General features: G+C 48.7%; 1 protein-coding gene across 1 annotated transcript; it reads left to right on the forward strand.

Moving 5' to 3' along the window:
- Positions 1–83: 83 nt before the first annotated feature.
- Positions 84–27,576, forward strand: hydin (HYDIN axonemal central pair apparatus protein). The gene is made up of 63 exons (XM_029841655.1): positions 84–253; positions 2,354–2,463; positions 2,592–2,728; positions 3,009–3,136; positions 3,215–3,328; positions 4,437–4,517; positions 4,612–4,749; positions 4,819–5,058; positions 5,378–5,507; positions 5,636–5,713; positions 5,800–5,973; positions 6,167–6,291; positions 6,392–6,463; positions 6,732–6,915; positions 7,005–7,146; positions 7,330–7,483; positions 7,581–7,665; positions 7,761–7,846; positions 7,995–8,153; positions 8,239–8,406; positions 8,487–8,687; positions 9,862–10,028; positions 10,104–10,286; positions 10,455–10,574; positions 10,811–10,967; positions 11,073–11,245; positions 11,372–11,570; positions 11,728–11,821; positions 11,957–12,050; positions 12,155–12,323; positions 12,620–12,702; positions 12,782–12,922; positions 13,161–13,239; positions 13,600–13,804; positions 13,909–14,141; positions 14,254–14,411; positions 14,494–14,689; positions 15,072–15,180; positions 15,460–15,693; positions 15,810–15,949; positions 16,818–17,012; positions 17,092–17,255; positions 17,344–17,426; positions 17,790–17,937; positions 18,339–18,533; positions 18,611–18,737; positions 18,922–19,087; positions 19,181–19,328; positions 19,415–19,622; positions 19,708–19,929; positions 20,072–20,241; positions 21,329–21,527; positions 21,774–21,920; positions 21,991–22,158; positions 22,368–22,477; positions 22,587–22,803; positions 23,032–23,241; positions 23,577–23,740; positions 24,054–24,204; positions 24,280–24,510; positions 25,351–25,575; positions 26,695–26,979; positions 27,049–27,576. Exons 2-63 carry the CDS (start codon positions 2,366–2,368, stop codon positions 27,253–27,255), a joined length of 9,768 nt encoding a protein of 3,255 aa, XP_029697515.1. The 5' UTR covers positions 84–253; positions 2,354–2,365; the 3' UTR covers positions 27,256–27,576.
- Positions 27,577–27,600: the final 24 nt, after the last annotated feature.

Genomic DNA, 27,600 nt, shown 5'->3' on the forward strand with positions numbered 1-27,600 from the left:
GATTTACGGTCGCACCTAAAAACTACTTTTCACATAATTTCGTGGAATTGTGGTATCACATTGACACATTGAATATCTTTGATACATTCGAAGCTTGTCTTAATGTTTTGTGAAGTTTGGGTTATACCGGGAACGTCCACTCGTCAGGTGACGTCGCCGCTTCGCCGGTAACCATAGCAACCACAACAACCGTGTCCTCGCTAGCGCGCAGAAAGTCGGTCAGACTCCGTCGGAGCTTCTACACAACCGATCGGTATGTATGTGAGGGTGGCGTCTGTTTTAAAAACCCTTTTGATTTACGTGATCTGGTCGACTGCTGTCTCAGTCCGGAGCCGCTGTCGTTGCACTAAAAGTCAGATCGCGACCGCTGAACTGATAACCGGGTTCCACGCGCCGCACACGCGCTGGACGGAATCTATTATCAAATCTATTAAAAAGAAGTCAAAGGGGAGAAAATATCTTGTAAATTCCAGCAACATGAGGGACGAAAGCTGAAGGCTGTTGCATCAATCAATAACATCTTCACCAAAACTCTATTTGGCCACGTAATAAATGTTCGTTGTTATGCTGATGACACTCAGCTTTATTTATCCATGAAACCAGAGGAGACAGAGAAGTTAGTGAAGCTCCAGACCTGTCTTAAAGACATAAAGTCCTGGATGTCTTCAAATTTCCTCCTCCTTAACCCAGGAAAAACTGAGGTCATGGTGTTTGGTCCTGAACCTCTCAGGGATAGATTAGATCACATGATCACTCTAGATGGTATCTCATTAACATCTAGTCTCTCTGTGAGGAATCTAGGAGTAACTTTTGATCAAAATCCGTCCTTTAACTCACACATTAAATTAGTCTCTAGAAGTGCCTATTTTCACCTGAGGAACATCTCAAAGATCATGAAACTACTGACCCACCATGATGCTGAAAAGTTAGTCCAGCATTTGTTACTTCCAGGCTGGACTATTGTAATTCTTTATTATCAGGGTGTCCAAACTCCTCGTTAAAAAGCCTCCAGCTGATCCAAAATGCTGCAGCCAGAGTTCTGACAGGTATTGACAAAAGAGATCACATTACTCCTGTAATGGCGTCTCTTCATTGGCTGCCCGTTAAATTTAGAATAATTTTTAAAACCCTTCTTTTGACCTACAAGGTCCTCAGAGGCCTAGCTCCATCCTACCTGGAGGAGCTAGTGATACCTTATCAGCCCAATAGACCGCTCCGCTCTCAGAATGCTGGTCTACTTGTGGTCCCCAGAGTCTCTAGGAGTAAAATGGGGGGCCGAGCATTTAGCTACCAGGCCCCCTGCTATGGAACCAGCTCCCTGTCCGGGTACGGGAGGCTGACTCCATCTCTCCTTTTAAGATTAGACTTAAAACCTACCTCTTTAAGAAAACTGATAGTCAGTAATTCTGTAGTTCCAGTTATTATTCTAGACATAATTATCATATTTAGGGGGGCGTCTAATTATCAGGTTAACATCTTAGCTGTGCTGTTATAGGCCTGGTTTCCTCTCCTCTCCTCTCCTCCCCTCTCCTCTCCTCCTCCCCTCCTCTCCCCTCCTCTCCTCTCCTCTCCTCTCCTCTCCTCTCCTCTCCTCTCCTCTCCTCTCCTCTCCTCTCCTCTCCTCTCCTCTCCTCTCCTCTCCTCTCCTCTCCTCTCCCCTCCCCTCCCATCCTCTCCTCTCCTCTCCTCCTCTCTCCCCTCCTCTCCTCTCCTCTCCTCTCCTCTCCTCTCCTCTCCTCTCCTCTCCTCTCCTCCCCTCCTTAAGGCTCAAGAATCTTTGGCATTTTATGTTCATATTTCAATCATATTGTAATGACCAAAGGTCCAGGGGCTTTGATTTAAAGCCATATGTTACATGACAGCTATGTTACGCTGGATTACTGCCACCTTCCATTTTTGATTTCCATCAATTATTTCCAACCAGTCAGCAACTATGGAAACAAACGCAGAGGTAAGAAAAATCCAGTGATCCTTTAGGAGAGGTTAAGGTGAGGTCACAAGGTTTGACCCCTGTTCAAAGGCCCACAGGTCCTCTGTACTTTATCATTATTAATGATACAGCCAATAACTCAGGAATTCAATAAATCAGCTTGAAAATGGTGTCATTGGTGCTTAAAATCAATTAAAGTTATTAGAACCAACCAACTAACCAACTTCTACAACTTTTCCCTTAACAAGAAGAACTATTAATGACAGTTGCTGTCTAGTCAGAAGTTAAAAAATAACCAACAACTCAACAACTTTTACATAAACACATTTAGGTGTGAGCCATACTAAAAGCACCGACTGCTTTTAAAAATCATCGTCCTTTTTATTGACCTTTTTTTTCTTTCTTTTTGCTCTTTTCATGAAGAATATTGTTCCTATGGAGACGGCGTCAGCCAAAGGCAGTTCTGTAGCTGTTAACCTGCTGGCATGCAGGGAAGTGCAAGATACCAGCCCAAAGTGCCCTAAACAGAGCAAGTAAGGTCACCCTACACAGCAGCAGCCAGAATGGACATGAAGCCTCTGCTAATTAATTCAATTAGTCTTCATGGGGATGTAACAGCTGAGAAACCTTTAAAGGATCCATCCTCTCCGTTCTTTCTTAGGGTCCTGCCACCAGACTATGTGCTGGACTTTGGTCATGTGGTCCCAGGCCAAGTGCTCACTGGTGTTTTGAATGTCACCAATTCTGGTTCGGTGCCATTGTCCCTCAGTGCGAGCACCAAATGCCTGGCAGGCACAGGTACAGCGGCACTTCACTGTTTGTTCCCTGTTAAATCACAATGTTCAGATCCCATTTTTCGTTGGGGGGTTGATCTTAGTTGATTTTCTAAAGCCGTTATGATAAATATTACATACATTTTTAACCAGTGTACCTCGTATATTTTCAGTGTCAGACTATGCCTTGTTTATGTTGTTAGTAGAATTGTTATAAAAGGGTAGTAGCTGGACCGTATTTGCTTTATGAGCCCTAAACAATTGACGTCTATTCAGTTTTATGTATATTTTGTCTGAAATTGAAGGTTTCAGTGGAGAATTTGAAAGGGTGAAAAACCTTCCCTGTGGTGGGACACATGCTTTCACAGTCAAATTTAACCCTCAAGAAGCCAAACTGAAGATGGGACACAGGAGTGTTTTATTGCCCGTCCAGGTACAAGGAGCTGCATTTTGGCTAGTGTGCGCTATTGTAGCATTTATGCTAACAGGCAATTGTTTTTGCTGTTGACAGACTTCACACGGTGGGAGGATGCAGGTGCAGCTGTGTGCAGTCGTAACTGAGCCGGCCGTCAGCATTTCTGCAGACACGCTGCAGTTTGACATGCTGCAGTGCGGCATGTGTCAGGTAATACAAGATAACACCTTTCTCCCAGGTATAGTGCTCACATTCAAATGTACGGGGACGGTTTGGTAAAAATAAGATGATAGTCCTGGCACATAAGGGAAAGTGATGGTTTTTCCTCTTGAAATCTCTGGTTGCTCCCTCTGACTCTTCCTTGTTATCCTGCCAGCCCAGTTGGGGCAGCCACCTTTCGGAACACGTCAGCGTTCCTTATCGTTACCTTCAGCTCTAGCGACCCAGCTCTGCCTGCTGTAGGGGATGGTTATCGTCAAAGACTGGGTGTTGGTTGCCAGGAAGGACACCTTTCATTTATGTTTTCCAGATAAATATGACATAAAAGTGGGCCAATCAGGATTTTCTGAAAAGATTAGATTACATTTGAGGAGGCACTGCATCATTTTAATGTTAAAAAGTTTGAAGTGAAAGTTTTTGTGAGTAGGAAAAAGGGGGAATTTTGTAATGAGAGCAAGTTGAGATGCCAAAGGAATAAACTTATGGGAATGATGCTGGAGAACAATGGCAATGATTTTAACCCTTATTCAAGAGTAAAATCAGTAGTTACAGATATGGGTGTGGTTTGTTATTATCTTTAATTATTTCTTTTAACAGAAGCAAGTTGGGAATGATCTCATAAATGACTCCAACTCTCATTTCTGCGTGGAAAACCCTTCTGCTCCACTCAAACGCCTTCATGACATCCACAAATTTTATGCATTACATATGTAACATTGTGTGCTCTGTTTTAAAGATAACAGAACATTGTTGTATCACAGGAATTACTGAACCTCAGCAAATAAACAGTGAAGTTCAGGGTGGAGCACTTTCACTGGACATTACTGCCCCTGCTGGTAGGATGTAATTACACATCCTGCTGCTTCAGGAGCCCCACGCTTGTTGATTTACTGAAGCATTCTGGGTAGCAATTCAAATCTGAACTTTAAGCGCTGGTGAAATCGTTGCAGTTTATTTCTTTCTGTGCTAGTGTGGTGTGTTTTAGGTTGCTTATCTTTATGTGTTGTTTAGTGTTTCTCGTGTAACTATGCTGCGGCCCCCTTGGTCTCCTTTGAAACCAATGTTTTTGATGTTTTTCTCTTGCAACCTTCTCTGTTAGATTAAAAAAATGCAGCTGAGTAATCCCGGACATGTGATCTGTCACTGGAAAATGGCCGAAGAGGTGAAACCAGTCAAAAAGGTGAGACTTCTCGCTTTTCCTGGGCAAACTTTTAGCCACTCTTTTTAACCGGCCGTGCGATGACTGAGATGTTTCTCTACCTTCTCCTCCTCAGCCTGATAAATTTTTGCCCTTATATAAACGCAAGAAGCCGCAGCCCCGTCCAGTCGTTTTTGAGATGATTCCGAGTTCCGGAACGCTTTCTCCTGGTGAAGAAGTCGATGTCCAGATAAAGTTCTGCCCTACTGAGGGGGTAAAGCTTTTTCTTTTAGGAATTCTCACACAGGGGAACAGAACAATGAGGCTGGCAGGTGTTTTGCAGGGCACTTACAGCAGGCAGCTCGTGGTGTGCGTGACTGACAGCACCCAGCAGATGTTCGTGACAGCGTGTGGAGAGGCCGAGGAGCCCCAGCTTCACTTCTGCCCAGATGTGCTGGATCTTGGGGCCTGCTTGCCTGCCAGCATCGAGGCTGAAGCTGAAGTCACAGTCAAAAACCCATGTTCATTCCCCATTGAGTTTTACTCCCTGGAGCTGGACAAACAGTATTTAGAGGAGGAAAAGGTAGTGTTTTGTCCTCAATATGTTTCACAGGTGACATTTGTAGAGGTCATGGACTTTTCTTTATCGACCATCTACAGCATGTCTCTACTGAAACATCCTTTCTGAGTGTTTGTGTGCTGTAATACTGTCCCAACGGAGGTCAGAGGGCAACCTTAAGTCGCTAATATACTCATTTTAAATCAAATCTTTATTTATATAGCGTGTTTCCCGTCTCATCTCAACTTCCACCAGCTCTCCGCTTCTTATTCACGTCCTTTTTGGAGGACTTGTTTGATTCTCTTCTGTTTATGTGTATTTCTGTCCCTCTTTTTCCATCTAGATATTGCAGACAATCCAGGGCTACGATGAGAAACATGAAATGCTTCTTCCTCCCATTCATCCTGGACAAGGTCTGCCCAAAGAGGTGATGGAACTCTACGAGCAGCACTGCTCCCATCTTAAAGAGGAAGGTAGGTTGGCGTGGCTCTTCTCGCAGTAGTAGATCAGTGTTTTCCTTCCTTCATGGTTCCTGCCATGTCCGGACCTGGTTGATACCACTGACAACTCTTGGGTCCTCTCACACACTGTTTGTCCTCAGAGAGCAGCAGCACCAAAGATGAGGGTGCCCCCAAGCACAGAGGCATTGCTGGTATTGTATACGGAGCTCCACTAATAGGTAAATCCTCATAGTAACACTTCTAATATGTAGTATTTTGAAATTGTTTGTGTGTAAACACATGTTTCCTAACTCCTTTTTACCAGACACAAGCAGCATTGCTGTGGCCATGGCCGACCACTATGGGGGGCTTCGCCTCAGTATTGATGCTGTGGTTACAGACGCGCTGATGAACGGCACTTCGCCTGTCAGCCTGAAAGCAAGAGAACTGTATGAGCGCTCTGCTGTCAAGCGAGAGGAGAAACGGTCGATGGAAGCTGGTGAGCACGAGACTTGTGGAATGTTCTGTATATTCTGTATGTTCCTGGGCCTTAACTCGGCAGTCTTGTGGTGGTTGATGCTTTTATGATATTTCATTTTAGCTGTTGGTTTCAATAATAATCAGTTGTCAGGAATGATGCTGATGTTCCCATGAAGGCCGTAACTGATCAAGCACGATGCTTCTCCTTCCAGTTCTGAAGGCTGAAGGAGCCACACAAGCAAAACCTGGAGTTGAACCTGAGGCCTCAACTCCTGCTGCTCATGATCCTGAGAGACCACCCACAAGCAGGAAAGAAACCTCAAAGGCTCATCAGAAGGTTGCACACACACACACGCACGCACGCACGCACGCACGCACACACACACACACACACACAAGATAAATTGGTTGATGCTTGCTTGATTCTCATTCTTCAGGATTCCAAGGTCACGATCGGTGATATTTTACCCCCGGACCTGCTGGTTGACATTCTCGTTGAAAGATTTCAGGTGGGTTTTTTTTCAGTAATAGTTGATAATTCATTGAAAAAGCACAGTTAATCAGACAAACTACATTCATTTGCTAGTCTCTGCTGGCACGGTTGATTAGAAATGAAACAAACGGTACTTTAACTGAGCTTTTATTACAGATGTTTCTCAGTAGTGGGACATTTACTGTTAAGGAAATGCACATTTCTAATAAAGAATGTTTCCATTTTATTGAACCTGTATTTTTACTAACTGGTCTCTCCGTTTATCTGCTGCATCCTGATCACAGCAAAGCGATTGCTGCGACGGCATAGTGATCGATGGCCTAGCGTCAGTGTTTACTTGCTCAAGAGCAGCAACACTTCAAGCAGTTCTCAAGGCTCTTAACAGCTACAAGCACATCTACGTCATCAACCTACACGACACATATAGTGCAATGAACGCGCGTGAGATTGCGCAGAAATGTGCTGAAGGTAAAAACATCATCACTTGTGCAGCTGTGTAGAAGACGACAGAGTTGTTTCTATTGTTTTCCATTGCATTTGGTGTGCACGTCCCTCAGAGGCACTGCAGAAAGAAGAGGCTGACAAAGAGGCGCAGTGGCTGCAGTCGCTGGACGATGACCAAAGTCGTAGCTTGTCGAACGAAGTGAGGACACATATCATCCAGCAACATGTGGAGAAACTCCGGCAGAAGAAACTCAGGTACCGGCCACCACTGGCCACCTTTTTGGGGGGATGTCCAGTACACTTGGACACTAAACTGGGTTTGCATTACGCGGGTATGTGCAACTTTACCTGCTAGCTAATAACAGGAAGTGTCTAAATCTGTCTAAATGGATACTTTGCTGCGGTATTTCACAAGAGCGCTGCATGTTTGTGCTTTAGAGAACTTGAGAGAGCTAGAAAAGAGATGGAAGAAAAAGAGGAAAAGGAGAGGATGAAGAGGTTGCAAGAGGAAGAGCTTCTGAGAGCCAAAAAAGCAAGAAAGAAGAATGACAAAGACCCGACAAAGAAGAAGGTCACGGCGGAGACGAAGGAGGTGTGTCTTTATACCCCAGCCCAAGCTCTTTGCACAAAATCTAAAACATGCTCAGTTAACTCGTGGTCAAAATACATTTGTTTCATGCCCTGTTCAGCCAGCACCTACCCAGGGAAGCTCTCCGCCTAACAACTCCAAAGAGCTTCCACAGCAAACAGGACAGCCATCACCTTCTGCTGAAGGTGCGTTCAATGACTCGGGAAAACGAAATACACAATCCTAAATCATACGAATCAAATCATTGACTCTTCCACCTCTTTTGTCTTCCTATTTTCAGGTTCTGCAGCTCCAGTACAGAAGAAAGAAGCAGCTCATCATCCTCATAAGCCAGCAGAGGAAACCAAGCATCAGGAAGACGCAGTGGTGAGCCACCAGGAAGCCCCTTAAACGCACCGTTTGAGTGGCAAAATAACCCCGATCCAATAAACCATCCACCTGTGCATCTGGGTCCTTCCTCCCGCCATTTTGTTTCATTTGCTGGTTGTGTTTCTACCCTTCCTTGACATCCCAGTTGATGGTGGATGAACGACAATCCCAGTTCACTGCATATCAGAAGAGCTGTGACCAGGTGGAGCACATCCTGCAACACTGGGACCTGGCGCGTGGGCTGCTGCTGGTCCCGTTGCCTGACGCCTTACTGATGCACCATGATGGCACCAGCAAAAGACAGGTGGATATTCTGAGTATGACCACGTATGGGGAGGATTAAGGTCCATCCATTAGATGCTTATATCTCCTCTCTGTGGATCGTGCAGATCCCCGTCGCCAAGAACACCGCAAAAGGCCGAGATAAGACCTCGGCCTCATCCGCTGAGAGAGAAAAAGCAGTTATTATTCCTCACATTGTAGTTCACGTGGACAGAGAAGAGCACTTAAAAGTGGAGGAACTTCTCAGAAACACATCCCTGCCTGCTCTCCATCAGGTACAGTTGGACTGGTTTAATCACGACATTTGATTTTAGCTCATCACTTATTCCCCCCGCATCAATTGTGTCTTCATTAGCCGGCGGATGAGGCAGGGGTGGAACCCATCAGCCCACCGACCCCTCCTTCCACCATCTTCTCCGTTGTTCCTTACCCAAAAATACGGGATGAGGTGGTTAAACTTACCTGTGACTGCTTCACCTTCCTGAGGCCCTCAACTCCTGAGGATCAGGTAGAAAAGGATGAGTCAGTGGAGGAAGTGCGGCCACCAGCTAGTAAGGTACAGAAGCCTGCACCACTTTAGTCTATGAGCACACAGGTGATCACCTGGACTTCTTTAAATCTACTCATTGGGTGTCTCGTTCTCTGCTAGTAGTTTCTTTTCTAATCTGCTTAATGGACAGAAACATTGGTTAAGAGAGCAAACATCCACCCACCTGTCTTCCATCCATCCATCCATCCATCCATCCATCCATCAATCCCTCCATCCATCCATCCATCCATCCCTCCCTCCCTCCATCTGTCCATCCACCCATCCATCCATCCACCCCTCCATCCGTCCATCCATCCCTCCCTCCATCTGTCCATCCACCCATCCATCCATCCACCCCTCCATCCGTCCATCCATCCCTCCATCCATCCATCCATCCACCCCTCCATCCGTCCATCCATCCCTCCATCCATCCATCCATCCACCCCTCCATCCGTCCATCCATCCCTCCATCCATCCATCCATCCCTCCCTCCCTCCCTCCATCCATCCCTCCACCCATCCATCCATCCCTCCCTCCCTCCCTCCCTCCATCCATCCCACCCTCCCTCCACCCATCCATCCATCCCTCCCTCCCTCCCTCCCTCCCTCCATCCATCCATCCATCCATCTATCCACCCTCCCTCCATCCATCCATCCATCCATCTATCCACCCTCCCTCCCTCCATCCATCCATCCCTCCATCCATCCATCCCTCCCTCCCTCCCTCCATCCATCCATCCATCCATCATCCGTCCATCCATCCATCCATCCATCTATCCACCCTCCATCCATCCATCCATCCATCCATCCATCCATCATCCGTCCATCCATCCATCCATCCATCTATCCATCCCTCCCTCCCTCCCTCCCTCCCTCCATCCATCCATCCATCCCTCCATCCATCCCTCCCTCCCTCCCTCCCTCCCTCCATCCATCCCTCCATCCATCCCTCCCTCCCTCCCTCCACCCACCCATCCATCCATCCATCCATCCATCCATCCATCCCTCCCTCCCTCCCTCCCTCCCTCCATCCATCCATCCCACTTCCTTCCCTTACATAGCCCCTTGTTGCTAAGGAGGCAGGGGAGTCAACCAAATATCCCAAACCGTCTCCTTGCTTTATTATTTTTAGCCATTGATTGACTTCAGTTGTAGCTTTGAACAGTCTCTAACAGGAACGTGCTCCTCTATGCATGTTGAAGGCATCAGCGGTCCCTCTGAGGAGTCCGAGCAGAGCGAGCACCAAGGAGACAGCGAGGGGCAGAGACAGTCGGAGCAAGAGACGGCCGGTGCAGCGCGTCTCCCCCCAGGCCGACGTCACCAGCGTCAGCCAGCAAAGTTTGCTCTTGGACACCAAACGCAAGCAGAGGCAAGAGGCAGCAGAAGCTGAGCTTCTCTTCTCCAGATCTCTTTCAACTAACTCTGTCTTTAATATCGCCAACAGCCTGACGAGCTTCCGCTGGATCGTTCCGACCCAAGGTGAGGTCGTTTTGAAGATCTGGTTCTATTCAGAACTCCCGGGCACCTTTGCTCAGACCTTCAACTTTGAGGTGATGGGGACCAGAAGATCGTACCAGCTACCGTGCAGAGGCATCTGCATCTACCCCTCCATCTGCAGAAACCACATGTGCGTCTGTATTGCTGCTATGAGCACAGTGGGAGTTTGCACAGATCTTTGGTGGCGACCGTCACTTTTACTGCCTCCGATTACAAACGGAGCAGCTGTGTTGGAATGCTAGAGCAGGTTTACACACTTTCATCTGCCCAAGTCGTTTATCGTGTGTTGTTTTCCCAGGACTCTTTTTCCCACCTGCAAGAAGGTTGAACACATGTCAGACAAGGTGCAGAAGGCGTACGTAACTGACCCTGGATACTTTGAGTTTGGCCCTTTGCTATGCAGCAAAACCAGAGACAGGTGAGACGCTGAGGTGTGTGTGTGTGTGTGTGTGTGTGTGTGTTCTGAATAAGCGTTTAACACCAAGCTTTTAATAACTTTTTAATAGTAGCTTCTGGGCTCCTGGGCTTCTAAATGACCCGGTCATAAACATGTAAAATAATAGTTAGCATGAATCAAGTAAAGCCTGTTTGTGGCAGAGGGGCTCTGACATGTAATTGTCTTCTATGTCCACACGTGCTCTCGTGTCCATGCAGATACAGAGACAGGTACCCTGAGAACACGGAGAAAGTGGTCATCCATAACAATTCGGGTCTGCAGGCTGAGGTCCAGTTCAGGTTTCAAGACGACGACCATGCCGCAACATTTCTACTAGACCCCCCGGCCATGAGTCTCAAACCTGACCAGAAAAAGGTTTCATTGCAATGGTTTGGTCCAGTAGAACCTATTTGGTGCCTGTTGCAGTTCTGCAGGACTGATTTAGTTGTTCTTTTTGTGCTCATTCTTGTTTTGTGACAGGAGTTGACAGTGTGGGCCTACCCGACCAAAGTGGGACAGATGAAGGACAGCATCATCATCTCTGTCCAGGACAGTTCAGAGCCTTTCAGCATCGACGTCTCCTGCTGGGGCGTTCGGCCAGAGCTGAAGCTGGAAAGCAAACACTTTCACTTTGACAGGATTATCCTGCACAGGTAGCGGAATATTTAGTCAAAGAATCACTTTGGAATCTGTGCCTGAATCTGGTGTCACATGACAGAACCAGGGATTACGGAGATGAAACACGTCCCTGACCATCGTTCTTGTGTCCTTCTGCATAGAGAGGACAGCCGTTCTATAGTGTTGTATAATAAGGTGGCTCTGCCCGTGTCCTGGAGGCTGCACGGTATCGAGGACTTGGGCGATGAGTTCAGCGTGCCGCAGAGTGATGGAATCATTGCAGTCGGCTCTTCTTTCCCCCTGAGCCTGCACTTCAAGGCCAGGAGGCCCCTGCATGTCAGGAAGATCCTACGTCTGGAGGTGAAGCCACTCTAAAGCAGCGTGTTCGGCCCTTAAAATGTCTTTTCATTGATTTTCAGCTGTATTAATCAATTAATCTGTAAATCATCATTTTTTTGACAGTTTAGCAGGAGGATGCTTCACATCCAGCTGATTTGTGATCTTGTGTTTGTTTTAGGTGTCAGACGCTGAGAAGATTCTTGGAATTGTACACAGTGAAAACTTACTAGTCACTGCTGAAGCCTATGACGTGGCTCTGGAACTCTCACCAGGTCAAAAGGCCATTTTATCATCTGTACTTTTAAGGCAGCGGGCGACCAAAAGGGGCTCCTTTCCCCGTCAGTTGGAGCCTTTCAGCGTCCACTCAGGGTCCCCTGCTGATGTGTTCTGTGCTGCTTCTGTTGCAGAGGGCTGTCTGAACTTTGGAACCCTCAAGGTCTTTGAGGAGAACAAGCTGGTCCTCAAGATAAAGAACCAGGGGAAATATGACATAGCTTTCAAGTGAGTGTGAAATGTTTTTCACAGCCAAGTTCCTGTGGTAACGTTTTAGGGAATTCTCAGGAGGGACTAATGTGCTAATGGATTTTTTTTTTTCCCTCCGTGAGTTTTTTAATCCAGCAGACAGCTCCCACCCTGCCAGACCTGGCCTCTATTTTCACTGTGTGCCCCCAAAGTGGAATCCTGAAGACCCACGACAAGGCCACGATTCTCCAGATCTTCTGCCGACCCAACACGGAATTCTCACTCAGAGAGAAACCTGTTCTGTCTTGTCAGGTTTGAACTCTTTAGTGTCTGATTCAAATGTAATCTGAAGACTAATGAATGTGACTCCAAGACAAAAGCTCATTTTGACATTAATGTTCAAGTTCTGACCTTAGAAGTGAACAATTGAGAGAGGATTGAGCATCATTTAAAGTTCTTGTCACATGTTCTAATTGCCCTAGTGGATATTTCCCCACTTCCACAGAAGGAGGTCCCCTGTAGTTCAAACACACTCAAAAATGTTCTAGCACCTCAAACGGATGCAAACTATGTTGTTATTGTCCAACATTTAGCTTCATGTCTTGCAGGTGATTGAACCCAAAATTGGGGACGGAGGAGAGGTGATAGCGATGGTCGCTATCAACGTGTCCGTCACATCTGTCTTCTCCCGGTCAGCGGCTCATTCATAATCAAACACCTTATTTACAGTCTTAAGCTGGACTTAATGACACATGCTCTGCCCTGTTAAGGTATAAGGTCACGCCCGTGCTCGAGCTCAACTTCGGCCCGCTGGCGTACGGATGCAAGAAAAGCCAAAGCTTCGCTATAGAGAACACAGGAGCTCTGGAGACCCGCTTCAAAATCAGCGGCATGGTGGCCGCTGCTGCAGGGTAGGACAACCCAGCACAGACAGAGGGAACATTTACGCCGAGCTAATGGGGCTAAAGGGTGGAACCCAGAGGCAGTGGGGGTGTAAGCACATGTGTTCATTCCGTCGGCACAGGGGCCTTGCTTCCATCTTGTACCGTTGTGGATATGAAACATGAGCAATTTTCTGGAATATTCCACTATCACCTGCGCTGCTAATGCTACTAGCAGTGGTAAAAGGTGTGATTTTGGTGCTTCCAGGAAAAAGACGCCTCAGGAGAGGACCACAGGCTTTAAAGCAAGACGGGAGTCTGTCACTAAAGACCCCAGATCTGCACAGGTGAGACACTTCCTTGTTTCTGACTCTTGGCTGTTGCTACATTATTCCATTGAGGTTGAATGAAATACATGGTAATCCTTCCCCAACCAAGAAAACTCATTGTACAGCCACCAACATGACGCCGTTCTGGCTGCTTTAGCAGCATTTAGTAACCAGGCTAAAACCAGGCAGCCTTACAGCTCCGCATCCAGCCTGAAAACTTTGACACATCATGTTTTTAGACTATGACTGATTTATAAATCTGAACAATTACATCTATCAATGCTTATGCTTCATGAGTTAGGTTGTATTTTAGTCGTTTCTTTGCCGGTTTCCTCACTCATCTGGTGTCTCTCTCTGTCTGCTGCATTTGTTCTCCAGTCTGCCCTCAGTATGGGGGTGTTCTCAGTGACTCCCTCTACAGGGGCGCTACAGGCAGGCTCTCAGCAGGTGGTCACTGTGCATTGTGCAGCGGAGCAGCTGGGCGTTTGGAACCAGGGTCTATTAATTGACATCATCGACCGGGACCCCACCGACCACCCTGATGGGATACCGTACAGGTTGTTGGCGGAAGTCTGTAAGCCAAGTAAGGGCCAATAAGAGTCCATCAATATTGTGGACATCCATTTTCACAGATGCACACACACACGTGTGCGTATATTAACATATATATATATATGCCTTTCCCAGGTATCGTGACGGACACAGGCTCTATTTTTGAAGAACATTATATTTGCTGTAACAGCGGGCAACTCTCCCTGGAGCCCTTCTGCAGTGCCGAATGTGTTTATACTCAGGACGAAAACAGATTTATTTTCCAAAAAGTCCCGGTGGGGCAGACCGTCACGGCCCAGTTCAAACTGTCCAACAACAGCAAGGTGTCGTGCACGCTCATGCTGGCTATCAGAACTACTAGCACTAAGGTGAGACCATGTCCCTGATGTGGTAGTACAGGTGTTACTCTGACTGCTGTCATTTAGCATTTGCAGGTAACAAATGCTTTGACCAAGCTAATCACTAAACGTGTCCTCACAGGAAAGGCCGTTGTCCCACAACACAGAGGTGTTTGAACTGATAGCTTCAACCTTAATCATTCCAAGCCAGTCGTACTCATTTGCTTCGGTGAGCTTCACGCCCCAAATGATGCAGGTTTACGGCGCAGTGTTGGAGGCCACAGTGGAGCAGAGCGCCAGGTTTGGAATCCACCCTGACAAAAGCACACCCGGCCCACGCTGAGCACATTCACATCCATCCTCTCGTCTCATTCCGCTGCAGATTGACCCCAACACTTAGGAGCAAATTGCTGGAATTCAACCTAACAGGAGAGGGCGTTTTGCCCCACGTGTCCGTGCTCTGCCCAGCTGTGAGGAACAGTGCAGGAAGCCCCATGATGCATTTCAGAAGGGTGCACGTAGGAGAGAGACGCACGCTGCCCCTCGTCCTGATAAATAATGGATATTTTCCTGTTCAGGTAAAAGGAAATAAGAGCGCCACTTCCACAAATACCACTCTGGTTTATCGTTTAAGTCGTTAAAGAGAAGAGAGGCAACAAGAAAGTACCCCCCCGGGGCAGATGTCGGAATCAGGGTTTATTGTCTTCCTCTTTCTAAGCAGATAACAATGGAAGGTCAAGACGTTTATAGTTGTCAGGCAAAACCTAAATGTCCTGCAAAAATGCATGAGAAAAGATGCACAAATATAGGAGTGGTCACACCCAGATGCTAACAGGTGTTTGTCATCTGGAAATAGGTTAAATGTTGGTCCGAATGGTCGAGACCTGTTGTTGTGTCCAGTACTTGAATGTAGAGGACAGCATTGCACCTTAACGCCGACACACCTGCCGTGTCCCACAGGCTCAGGTCGACCTGCTGGATGAACACGACATGTTCGCTCTCACACCTTCTCTTGGTAACACCTGCCGCTTCATTGACTCCACACCACTGGAGGGCGCCACTGAGTCAGGTACAGCTTTCTTTATCAAACGTTGCATTCAGTGCACCGATTGTGCGCCGGAATATTTAGTCAATAATGTTTTGGACGTTGAATTTGGTGCTGCCTTGTCCTCAGTAAGTCCTGTGTTTAGAACTGTTACTTCATGGGTGACGGTATATCAGGATCCGTTCTTTAGTTTAGAAAAAGGTCCAAAGGACTTCATCAGTGTTTCTTCACCTCCCGTCCAAGAGTGGTGTGGAGCACCTTCAGCGAGCTGTGAGTTTTACAGGTTCATCTTTTATTTACCAGAGCATCCAGCGGCGAGGAGCGCCAGGATGAGCCTGGACGTTAACGAGCAGGTTCGGCTGGAAGTCAGTTTCTGCTCCGACAGGCCCGTCAGAGCCGAAACCAGGATTCTGATGTGTTTGGAGGACAACAAACACGTCACAACCACAATACAAGTGAGAGGAGAGGCGTGCCAGGACGTCGTCTCCTTTCACAACATCAACAACCTCCAGCAAACAGATCTGGATGTTGATGAAGGTGAGAGACAACAAGGTGGAAAGATTTGGAAACGGTGTCTGAACGGTCGAAGGTAGTGAGGGATTTCTCTCTGAGCTTTGGTTGGGCTCTAGATTCTAACATTCTTTCTTCTCCAGGTGATCAGGAGGTGCTGAACTTTGGTGGCTGTTATGTGGACCGTCCCTACCAACAGAGCTTCGTGGTAACCAACCACAGCAGCAGCCAGGTGTTCAAGTTCGAGTGGCCTCACGTCCGACACGTCTGCGTCTCACCCCAGGTCATCATTTAATCATTTAATCAGATGGGTTTGGGAGTTTGATTCAGCCTAAATCTTACTTGTTTCTACTTTTTTCTGGCTTCCATTTCATGATATATCAGTGAGTCTGATTTTAGTTTGTCGAGGAGGAGAATATTTGAGTTCTGACCTCGTGAAAAAGGGAAAGAGTGTTTCTACCTTACAGGTATTCCAGAGTTCTAGTTTCACCTTCAGGCATCCTGTCAATAGGAGCTTTAGAGAGATTTGTTAAAACCAGCACAAGCCTAAGAATGTGGATTAGCTGAGCAGATTTAGGAGGTCAAAGGTCACCGCGGCCTTCAATTCTTTAGCAGTTGAAAGTTAATGAGATTCAGGATAAAAGCAAACAGAATAAACCGCTGAATGAATTTGGAAGATAAAGACATTTTATAGAGCTGTTTGGATTTTTTTAACGTTGCAGCAGATACACGTCGAACCCAAAGCTCAGGTCCAAATCTTGAGGCTGTCATGGCGACGATAGAGTGTTTGTTTCCTCCACACGTTCCCTCAGACCAGAGACCAACTCCTTCCAGGTTCTGTTAGCAGCTGACGAGCCTCTTGTGCCACCACCTAAAAACCTCTACTGGACAGTTAAATGTCTCCACACACCTTCCCCCAGTACCAGAACACCTTCCATGTTTTTGGCCGCACTGGGCCTCGAACCAGGAACCCTCCACTTCCAGCCCAGCTCCCAACAAACTGAGCTAGCTCCCCCCTACTGTAACTGCTTATATTGCTGCTGCTTTGCCAGGTTGACATTGTAAATGAGACAAATAAAAGATGAACAGGTGATGCTCTTAAACCCTCTGACTGCGCAGCCACAGTCTGATCAGGACGGTTGTCCTCACAGGTGGGACATCTCCACGCCGGCTGCTCAAAAGAAGTGACAGTCAGCTTTTGTTCCAGTAAACCGGTGCGGTTCAGAAACCGGCCGGTGAGTTGCAAGCTCTGTGAAGTGGCCTTTGACCAGCCGGTAGAGGAGGTGGCCGACTGGGACGACAGGCAGAGACCCTCCAGGCATTCCTCAGCAACACAGCAGATCACGGTACGACCGATACAAGTCAAAGTCGCCCTGCGCCTCATTCCCAGTCAAGCAGCGTGTGTGTGTGTGTGTGCGCGAGCAGGGGGGGGACCCAGAGGAGCCTGAGCCCCCCTGCTCTGTGGTGGAGGGCTCACAGCGGGAGATGAATCTGTGCGTCAGTGCCGTTTGTGACTACACGACCTTCAGCTGCAGCACTGACGGCGTTCACTTCGAGGACACGGAGCTGTACCGACGCAGACGCCAGCAGTGAGTCCCCCCCCCCCCCCAGGGAGGCACCAACACACATCAGTCTTGCTAATTGGTCATAACTCCCGGTTTTGGTTGTTTGTGTCAGATTTCAAATATCAAACGACGGGATGGTCAAGCTGGAATTCTCTTTCCAGTTGTTCCTGGATCCAGGCAACAGTCAGGACGAAGGTGAACCTGAACGCTCCCACTGCTGATTTTCTCCTTTCGACAAAAACCTCCTCACGTGACGCTCCCTGAACCGCCGGTTTTGTGACTGCGTTGACTTCATGTTGACCCTTGACCTTTCATAATTCAGCCCCGTGACATCATCCCCATCAGAGATGAACACAGACAGATGCTCGCGTTGCTTAGCAACACGCACAGCTCACGTTCTGGCAGCGACGGCAGGTTTTCAGGTCGAGGAATTGAAACAATCCCCAACGCACAAGCGCATCAAAGTCTTCGCGCTGAACTCTCTGGCAGACGAGCGACGCTGTGTGAGTGAAAGGTCACGATGTCAGCGTGGTAATACAGTTTTCTCACATCGCCCAGACGGCAGCTCAGCTGAAGACGAGCAGCAACTGGCGCCCATCAGCATTGAGCCTCGCGCTGGGGTCATAGAGGCCGGCAAGATCCAGGTCTTCAACGTTGACTTCTCCCCTGTCAAGGTGTCCCAGTATCAGGGCAGGCTGGTCTGCAGGTACACACTCTCCTTCCCTTTGCTGACTACTATCGCCACCTGTGGGTTTGGTACGTGATCAGAACAGGAAGAATTCTGCGTTTACAAGAGCAGAACATCTGCTCGGCTCCTGCCTGCTGCTGCATTAGCTCCACCTCAGTTGCTCTTGGTTGGAGCCCTTTTGCCTTAATTCTTCGTTGTCAACCAAGATGCTTTATTAGCCCCAGGAGCCTGAACGGTGGACAGGTCATAGCAGAAATCAAGCAACTAGGAACCTGTTGCTCTTCTGACTGACAGATACAGATTTTCCAGCTCAGCTTCAACAGTCTGGGGACAGTTTAGGTGTCCATTTACAAGCAGGTGTGGGTGAGATGGTGGCTGGACGTCTTCGGAGGACTGAATTGACTGTAATTTCCTTTCAGTATCCCCAACCTGCAGAAAGATCAGGCTCCCTGTGTGTCGGTGTCTGGTCGCAGCCTGTTGGCCCTCTATCATTTCTACCTGGAGGACTCAGATTTTATCAGCAGGTTGAGCAGCAACCCTGACTTCACAGGACGTCTGGACACCGACACCAGAGTTCTAGGGTTCGACAGCATCGCCTTTGTTCCGTCCATCAGGTAAAAACGGAGTGGGATCTGTTTTTCTCTGCTCTCCCTGTTAACCACCTAAGTCCTGTCACTGCTTTGCACCACAGATGCTTTGATATTTTGAACCCAACCAAAGATTCTTACTCCTTCACCTGGAGGTGTGAAGATTCAGGGTCCAGCCCTTTTCACTGCCTCCACCCATGTGGACGCATCCCACCCGGGAAGACGCTCCAGGTATGGACGGGAATGCAATAGCACACACACGTCCTCCTTCCTCTAAAATCTCTCTGCACCCTGTCGCTCTCTTTGTCCCCTCTTTTTCTTCGTTCTTCTTCTTCCTCTCTCTCCAGACCCTTTCCATAAAATGCAGAAGTCCCTCCTCTCCTCTCCTGAACTCTGCTCTTGTGTGTTTGTGCAGGCCCGTTTTGAATACCTCTCTGAGAAGGCGAGCGTGGTCCATTCGTCCTGGAGCTTTGTAATCGAGCCCCTGTCGCTCTCCGTGCCGTTCATGTGTGTGGGCATCACCAGAGAGCCGCAGCTGTACTTCAGCAAACGTCAGATAGACTTTGGAGAGCTGCCAGTTGGTGCGTCCTCTTATCCGCCCTTCAAATCTCCTCGAATGCTTCCTTCAAAACGTGCGCGTTGGCGCACGTTGATGTGATCGCGTCCCTGTGCAGGTTGCAGAGTGCAGCAGCTCATCGACCTGGTGAACTGTGAGGAGGAAGCGTTCCCCTTCGCCGTCCTGCAGTCGTCTCTGCTGTGTGAGGACCAGACGTCCAGCCTGAAGCTGGAGCCTCCGTCTGCTGTCCTTCCACCTAAAACCAGGTCAGACGAACGGCAACGTCTCAGAAATTACAACATCACCGGAGAACAGGATCGTTGGAGGTAAATAACAACTGTTTGTGATTCAGGCTGTCGCTGGCGGTGAATTTTGCCCCCTGCTGCAAAGGTGAGAAGAGATTTAGGGTAGTTTTGAGGATGAAGAAGAAGCCAGAGCCTCTGGTCCTCACAGTCAAGGCCAGTTGTCTCCCCATGTCCACGTCACTTCAACTAAAGATGCCAGACGGCGTCTTTAGGCAGGTCAACCCTGAGCAAGAGGAAACTCTGGACTTTGGAGAGGTCGTTTTTAGGAAACTCTGCCATTCAGGTGCTGTGTTGAAGGTGTGAATGAACGTTCTCCTGTCTGCTGCTGCCCTGTTTGCAGATGGAGATCTCAGAAAAATCCTTTTTTTATTTCCTGCTGACCAATCAGTCCAAGTTCAGCATGGATGTGACCTTTGAGTTGGCAGGAAGCACCAACCTGCTGCAGCACCTGAGGGCGGAGCCTCCAAATGCTGCTGTGGATGTTGGAGCTCACCTGCAGACTTCCCTTCTGTTTTCCCCCAAAGGCTTTTGTAACCTTCAGGATGTCAAACTGAGAATTAAGGTAGGAGACCCTCCCCCCCTCAAAGGTTTTCCGGTTTTATATTGATCACATATTTGACAAAACCCCGAAACAATAACTTTTATTAAAAAAAGAAAATTAATTTGGCTTCTTGTTCTCAAATACACTCGTTTCTCTTCTCCAGGTTAAACTTGGACCAACGTTTAACTTTGTCATCAAAGGCCGATGTTCAGCCCCGAGTCTGGAATTCTCCTTCAGCCGACACAACTTTGGCCAGTGCTTACTGTACCGTCCCGAGATGGTGCTGCCCTCCACCACGCTAGTGATCAGCAACACGGGCAAAAAAGATGTGGGGTGTGTTTTGCTTCTCACCACTTTGATTCATCTGCCTGTTTTATCCATATTTACATGTGCAAACGTCTGGGCTCCGCTGCTCAACTCTTCTGGTGACGCAGTAAATGTTGACGTTGCTGATGAGATGTTGGAGGTGTTTCTGCTACCTCCCAATAGCGCCCCCCTGTGGCCAGTACAACAGCATGGAAAGGCTTTTTTAGGCCTGTTTGGAGTCTTTCAGGTGGTGTTGGAGGGATTTTCCTCCATTCTTCCTCACTAAAGTCATCAGTTCTCCTGGGTCATCACGGATCTTTAGAGGTCTGTGCTCAGATTATCAATGATGTTCGGGTCAGGGTCAGGTCCAGGTCCAGCTGCGTCAGGCTTGTCTGGATGTTCTTTCACTAACTTCTGGTGCTGAATTCTCTGGTGAGGATGCAGGATTTTCTTCTGATGACTCTTCCATGAAGGTCAGATTAGTGCAGCTCAGCAGGTGAAGATTGGCCCAGAACCCCAGAGTCTGCTGGATCCTCCTGGAGGTTCTGACCTGATTTTCCCTCAACCCTACCAGGAGATCCCTCTGATCTTTTCCTGGTCTTCCAGACCTGAGCTTGACCTCCACTCTTCCTGTTAACTGATGGCTCTTAATCACATTGTGAGCTAAAGAAAAGAGGACCTTGATATCTCCTTACTGGCTTCTTCTGCTCATCTTCATTGTCAGAGTGTTGGAACACTGCTCAGAGGAACCCACAGCTGGTGAATTTTGAGACAAAAATAGAGGATTCTGGGTATTTCTGAAGTTTTGAGTTGAATGAGCTGACCTCGCTAACGAGGACTGTGTTACTAATGAAGGTCTGATATCTTGGTCCTGGAGTTCTTATTCTGGTTGCTGCTTTTCCTTTTTTAAAAAGAAGTAATTGTTCAGCAGTAAAATGATACTCTGCCAACACTGGAGTGATTTCTGAACACATTAAAAGGGTCTTTCATATTTAACTTTCTGCTTTTATTGCTGTAAATCTTCACGTTAACAGAGAAGGTCACCAGTGGCGCCCACACCTCTGCAGCTCCGTAAGTGAAGGCTTGATTTGATCTAAATGTTCGATGTGCTCAGTCTCCAGTGCCAGTTCAGGAACACCCCTTACTTGGAGCTGGACTTTGGAACAAATGTTCTGTCCCCCGGCGGCGTTCTGGACGTGCCCATCCGCTTCCTTCCTCGGGAACTCTGCTCCTACCATGAAAAAGTCACCTTCGTCCTCAACAGCTGCATCACGAAAGACGTCAGTGTTCTGGGACAAGGAGTCAAGATGAAGGTGGGTCGTGTGCAGCTCAGATTTGTGTCAGATCCACCAGGTTCCAGAACCGTTTCAGTGTGTAAACGCACACAGAAGCTCATTGTTACCATCAAATAGTCTCCTTGTACGCGTCCAGGGAGCGACACAGCAGCCCAAACTGGATGTGGGGTCCTTTGGTTCCACACACACTCACACACACTCCCACTCAGCTCTGATGTGAGCAGTGTGTTTGGGTTTATTGATCTCCGTTTTATCTTCTCCCAGCTGGAAGTGGAGGATCCCAGACAGAGGAAACTAAACCTGGGATCTGTGAATTCAGGACAGAGAGTGAAGAAAAAAGTGAAACTGGTCAACCGCAGCACCATAGACCTGTCTTTCAAACTGCTGCTCAACACACAGCTGGATCCAAGGGTAACGCCCCCCCACACACACACACTCACACACACCCTTAACAAACAACCCTAACGGTCTCGTCCTCCAGGATCTGTCACTCAGCCACACGGGGGAGCTCCACCTGAGAGCGGGGGGGTCCTGCTCTTTTGAAATCCTGTTCTCGCCTCATCAGCGCTTAGCTGCCTTCACGGCCGAGCTGCTGGCCGAGTGCGCTGGCGTCTTCTACCCTTTGCTCACGCTCCAAGGCTCCTGCCCGGTACGCTGCATTTCATCCAGTTCTGATTTTACACACTAGCTTCCTGATTTTTTAATACTTTGGGCCCAATATTTAACGTATTTCAGCAAACGAATTACTCTTCCATCAGTAAATGCTCTCAGGCTGGAGCCGATGTTGCCTTCAGGTACCAGGGTTTCAGCTCTAGTATAGTTTGGAGGGCCGTTAACGGTTCTGCTCTTCACTGGCAGGGAATGGAGGTCCAGCTGGATCAGAACCACCTGGCCTTTGGAGCCGTTGTCCAACACTGTCAGGCCAGCAAGAAGATCATCATGACGAACACTGGAGACGTTGGTACCAGGTGAGAAAAAATTGAAATGTTTCGCATCTGACACTATGTGGTGTCTAAAAATACTGGATATATTCAGTTGAAATATGTGTGTGTGTGTTTGGATTGTTGTTTTTTTCAGTTTCTGCTGGAAAACTGACAGATCAACCACAGCTTTGACCATCACACCGGCTAAAGGATTTATCCGCCCGGGCACGGAGGTTCTGATGGACGTGACCTTTGCCCCGGTGAAGTTGAGCGAGGACATACGATGCGAGGTGTCCTGTGCGGTGGGCTCGTCCTGTGTACTTAAACTCACCGTCACTGGTTCCTGCGTCATGGTTTCCACAAACAAAGAGGTGAGACCCCCACTTCCATCCAGCTGGTGCGGCAGTGCCGCCCGGTTGTACCCAGGCTGAAGGTGACCCACAAGCCAAAGTCTCCCAAAGCCGTTGGGCTGTTTTAGGTCTGTTCAGTGGTCGATTGATTGTGATATACTTGTGAGGACCTTGGGCCTCTGTCTTTAGGGACCCCCCTCTTTTAGGCTGGTTTCTCCCTGTACCCTCATTCAATCCTCTGGTGTCCAGGTGGTGCAGTTCGCGTGCCCGGTACGTGGATCCCACACTCAGATGCTGCAGGTGACCAACCCCACGTACCAACAGTGCAGGATCGAGCCCGTCCTGAAGGGGGGGCAGTGGAGCATCGCGCCCTTCCTGGACTTTGAGCCTCTGCAGAGCAAAGCAGTTGAGCTCAGCTACCAGCCGATGGCGATGACTGTTGGACGACGGGAAAACTCGGTAAAGGAGCTCCGCATGGCTGCCTGTCTGTCTGTCTGTCTGTCTGCCTGCCTGCCTGTCTGTCTGTCTGTCTGCCTGCCTGCCTGCCTGCCTGTCTGTCTGTCTGTCTGTCTGTCTGCCTGCCTGCCTGCCTGCCTGCCTGCCTGCCTGCCTGCCTGTCTGCCTGTCTGTCTGTCTGTCTGTCTGTCTGCCTGCCTGCCTGCCTGCCTGCCTGCCTGCCTGCCTGCCTGTCTGTCTGTCTGCCTGCCTGCCTGCCTGTCTGTCTGTCTGCCTGCCTGCCTGCCTGCCTGCCTGCCTGCCTGTCTCATGCGAGGCCGATCCTCCTCCTCCTTCAGGGATCTGTCTTCTTCTCCTTCCCTGATGGATCCGGCACAATGTTTACCCTGAAAGGAACCGCTGAGCCCCCCAAGGTGGAGGACACCATCACGTGTCAACAGCCAGCAAAGACTCAGCAGACGGTGGTGCTCAGTGTGCACAACTGGCTGTCTAAGAAACAACAGTAACACACACACACAAACACACACACACGCAACACACACACACAAGTTCTCAGGCATGCAGGAAGACAACGGACAGACGTTACTTGGTTTTCTGGGGTCGTTTCTCTCCCCCCCTCCCCCCCCAGTCGCCTCAATGAATACTAAGAATTTATTTTATTAACTGAATCTTGACCCCGAATACAAGACCTAAAAACCACAACTAGACAGGAAATAGACAAAAGAGAAAGAAAAAAAATATCAAAAAAAAAAAAAACCCAAACCACCTTCTGGGGTCATTTTTCCTGTGAGGACATCTCGTGTCCGTGTCCACAGGTTCCGTGTGCTGATGGAGATTCTGAAACCCGACCGGCCGGACGCCACCGTGTCCATCGGAGGTCTGCCCTTCATCGACGTCCCGGCTTTGGCCACCAAGGACTACCGGATGTCCTTCTTCGCGTACCGAGAGGGCCAATACCTCACCAAGGTCTGACTTGGCCCTCAGACGCGTCAGACACTCGTATTCAAACTCAGCTCCTATCATAGCGACTTGTCCTTGCAGGTGACCTTCCAGAACGCCACGTCTGGCGAGTACTTGTTCTACCTGGTCTCCTTCGAGAACTTGGCGGCGGGACCTTTGTCCACCCTGGAGCTGGTGGCAACTGTTCGGGAGAAGGTCTCGGCCTCTGTGACGGTGGAGAACCCGCTGAGCAAAGCTACCTGTCTCACCACCGAGTGCAAATGCCCAGAGATCAGCACTCCGTCCCAGCACACCGTGCCAGGAGAATCCAAGGTGGGGACTGTCCCCTCTTTGGTTTGTTCTATGGCGCGGAGCCACGAGTCAGGCGGACCCAAAATCTGCCCTCTGTGGCAGCCAGAAGGCGTCCTGTCTCCTAGGGTGACCCTGGAGCCACAACATGACACCTGTCTTTAAGAGCAGTAAGGTGTGGGTAGGCCACGCCCCCTCCACGCCACAAGCCTGATTTGGGGCTTTGGTAGAACTGTGGAGACGTCAGTGCTCATGTGGAAATGGTCTAACCCTAACCTGGTCTAACCCTAACCCTAACCTGGTCTAACCCTAACCTGGTCTAACCCTAACCCTAACCTGGTCTAACCCTAACCTGGTCTAACCCTAACCTGGTCTAACCCTAACCCTAACCTGGTCTAACCCTAACCTGGTCTAACCCTAACCCTAACCTGGTCTAACCCTAACCTGGTCTAACCCTAACCCTAACCTGGTCTCACCCTAACCCTAACCTGGTCTAACCCTAACCTGGTCTAACCCTAACCCTAACCTGGTCTAACCCTAACCCTAACCTGGTCTAACCCTAACCTGGTCTAACCCTAACCCTAACCTGGTCTCACCCTAACCCTAACCTGGTCTAACCCTAACCCTAACCTGGTCTAACCCTAACCTGGTCTAACCCTAACCCTAACCTGGTCTCACCCTAACCCTGACCTGGTCTAACCCTAACCTGGTCTAACCCTAACCCTAACCTGGTCTAACCCTAACCCTGTGCGTTTTGGGGCTTGTTTTTGCTCACATTCGTGCACCAGAGGAGCCGGTATCTTGTGATTCAGACATTTCCGTTTCCTTTTATCACGTTTTGTTGAATCGCTCGTGTTTTTCCAGGGTTCTGTGAGCTTCGAGTACCGGCCTCTGCACGCGAGGCCGTCCACCGTTCGGCTGACCCTCCACAGTCCTGAGCTGGGCCACTTCCACTACGATCTGTCTCTCCGAGCTCTTCCAGCACCGCCAGAGAAAATCCTCCACTTCAGCGCTGCTCTGGGCAGGAGCCACATGGAAGCTGTGAAGTTCCTCAACTACTCGCACGTCAAAGCGGAATACTCCTGTTGGGTGAGCTGTCCTGTCTGATGTGACTTTGGTGTTTCATGGTCCCATATGGTGACCCTGGAGGGGCCAAGACTCACTAACCTGCAGTGCTCTCAGCCTCCTGGGGTGCAAGGAGACGGACGTGTGCAGGAGAGCAGCAACGAGGGCTTCAGAGCCCGTTTATAGGGGCATTTCTAGCGTAGGGGAGGGGTTTTTTCCCACCTCTGTGAAGCTCTGGCATTTGGCTGAATGTTAGAAGAGAGTTTTGGCCCAAGTAGCTGGAACCAGCGTATGTCAGGATCCACCTTTCCTTTTAGAACCCTCTTTAGCGCAGCGCTTCTCTTCTGGTGTTTCATGTCTTTTCCTGCAATCTGCCTCCTTCCTCGTGTGTGTGTGTGTGTGTGTGTGTGTGTGTGTGTGTGTGTACCTTACATATTACATTGCCTTGACTTTTTGACTGATTCTCCTTGACTTACTCTTTGGTTTGCAGATGTGCCACATGTCCAGTCAGCTATGATTCAGACCATTTTAGTAACAAACCTCCCAGGATCTGTGCACGTCTACGCCGCTGGTGCACGTGCCCCTGTTGCCCTTTTGGAGTCACCACTAGATGTTGTTGCACCGATTGACCACTTGGTGTCAGTATTGTACCGAATATAGTCGGACCAAAGCCAATAACAGAACATCATATCTGATAAAGCCCAAATAATCTGATTAGAATATTTATTATTATAATCAGATTATTGTTATTATAATCTGATTATTAATACTCTGATTATCACTTTATTTTGATGTTACTTCTGTCTTTTTGAATAGAATTGCTGTAACAGGAAAAATGAAAATTTAAATAACCACACTTTAGATTTAAAGTTTAAAAAATAAGAGGAAGCTGCAGGAAATCTTTTATCATGCAGACTTTTGGAGGATATTTTTATGATGTTGTCTCTGTTGTCTCTGTTGTCTCTGTTGTCTCATGTCTCTGTGTCTCCGTGTCTCCTCTGATGCAATAATCTAGATTTGGTCCACATAGAGCTGCACTTTTTGTTTTTCCCGCCACTAAAGAGCATCAAACCCCAGCTGAAGGTTCCAGTTTCTCACACCCAAAAACCTGGTTTCTCCTCACTGGAATTCTCCCTCTTGCAGACGGATTCTCCGGACTTTTCTCCGGTAGCCAAGCTGGTCTCGGCCCCCCCAGGGTACCGGCAGCCGTCGGAGGCTGTGGTCTCAGTCTGCTTTGAGCCTCATCAGCTGGGAGAGGTGAGAGGCCTGCTCACCCTGTCCTCAGAAAATGGTGGCAGCTACACTTTTGTCCTGCGTGGGACCTGCATTCCCCCACAAGCTCAGGGTCCATTCAACATCAAGCCTGGTCGCAGCTTCAACATCCCCTTTAAAAATGTCTTCCTGCAGAGCACCACCTTCTCCTTTCAGGTAGTTGAGCTGAGCGCTAAAGGACGAGCGGCTACGCGACTCATGAAAGCTGTCTCCTTGAACCTCCAGGTCAACAACCCTTGCTTCGTTGTGAAGGGATTCGTCCCCACGATGGAGCCCAAAAAGACCCAGAACGTCATCGTGTACTTTGAGGTCCCTGCTGGGACGACCCCAGGAGCCTGTTGTGGCACCTTGACCGTCTCCTGCCAGGCCACCGACAGCCACAGCATTCCGTTTCTCTGGGATTATTATTTGCAGGGTTCCAGCCCGGAGTGATCCGAGAGAACCAGAATACTACAGAAACCCAGGAGCAACCCCCCTCCCCCGACAGGCACCGGTGACTTCCTTATAGCAGGGAGAAACCTGGTGCAGGACCAGGCTCATGTGGAGGGTGTGTGTGTGTTGGGAGGGGGTTGCTGATGATGGAGGAGCTGGAGGAGGACACCAAACATCTCATATTTAATGGTTTGTTTCTGCTGCCTTTGTTAAATATTTGAACTTTACTAGTGAAAACACGGTTGAATGTTTCTGTCAGTTAAAGTAAAATAAAAATAAAAACCATCCAGGTTTGTGCTGCGCTGTGTTGCATCCACTGAAATGACACGAAAGCCACAATAATGG

The sequence above is a fragment of the Takifugu rubripes genome, chromosome 9 (assembly GCF_901000725.2).
Source record: "Takifugu rubripes chromosome 9, fTakRub1.2, whole genome shotgun sequence".
Taxonomy (NCBI): domain Eukaryota; kingdom Metazoa; phylum Chordata; class Actinopteri; order Tetraodontiformes; family Tetraodontidae; genus Takifugu; species Takifugu rubripes.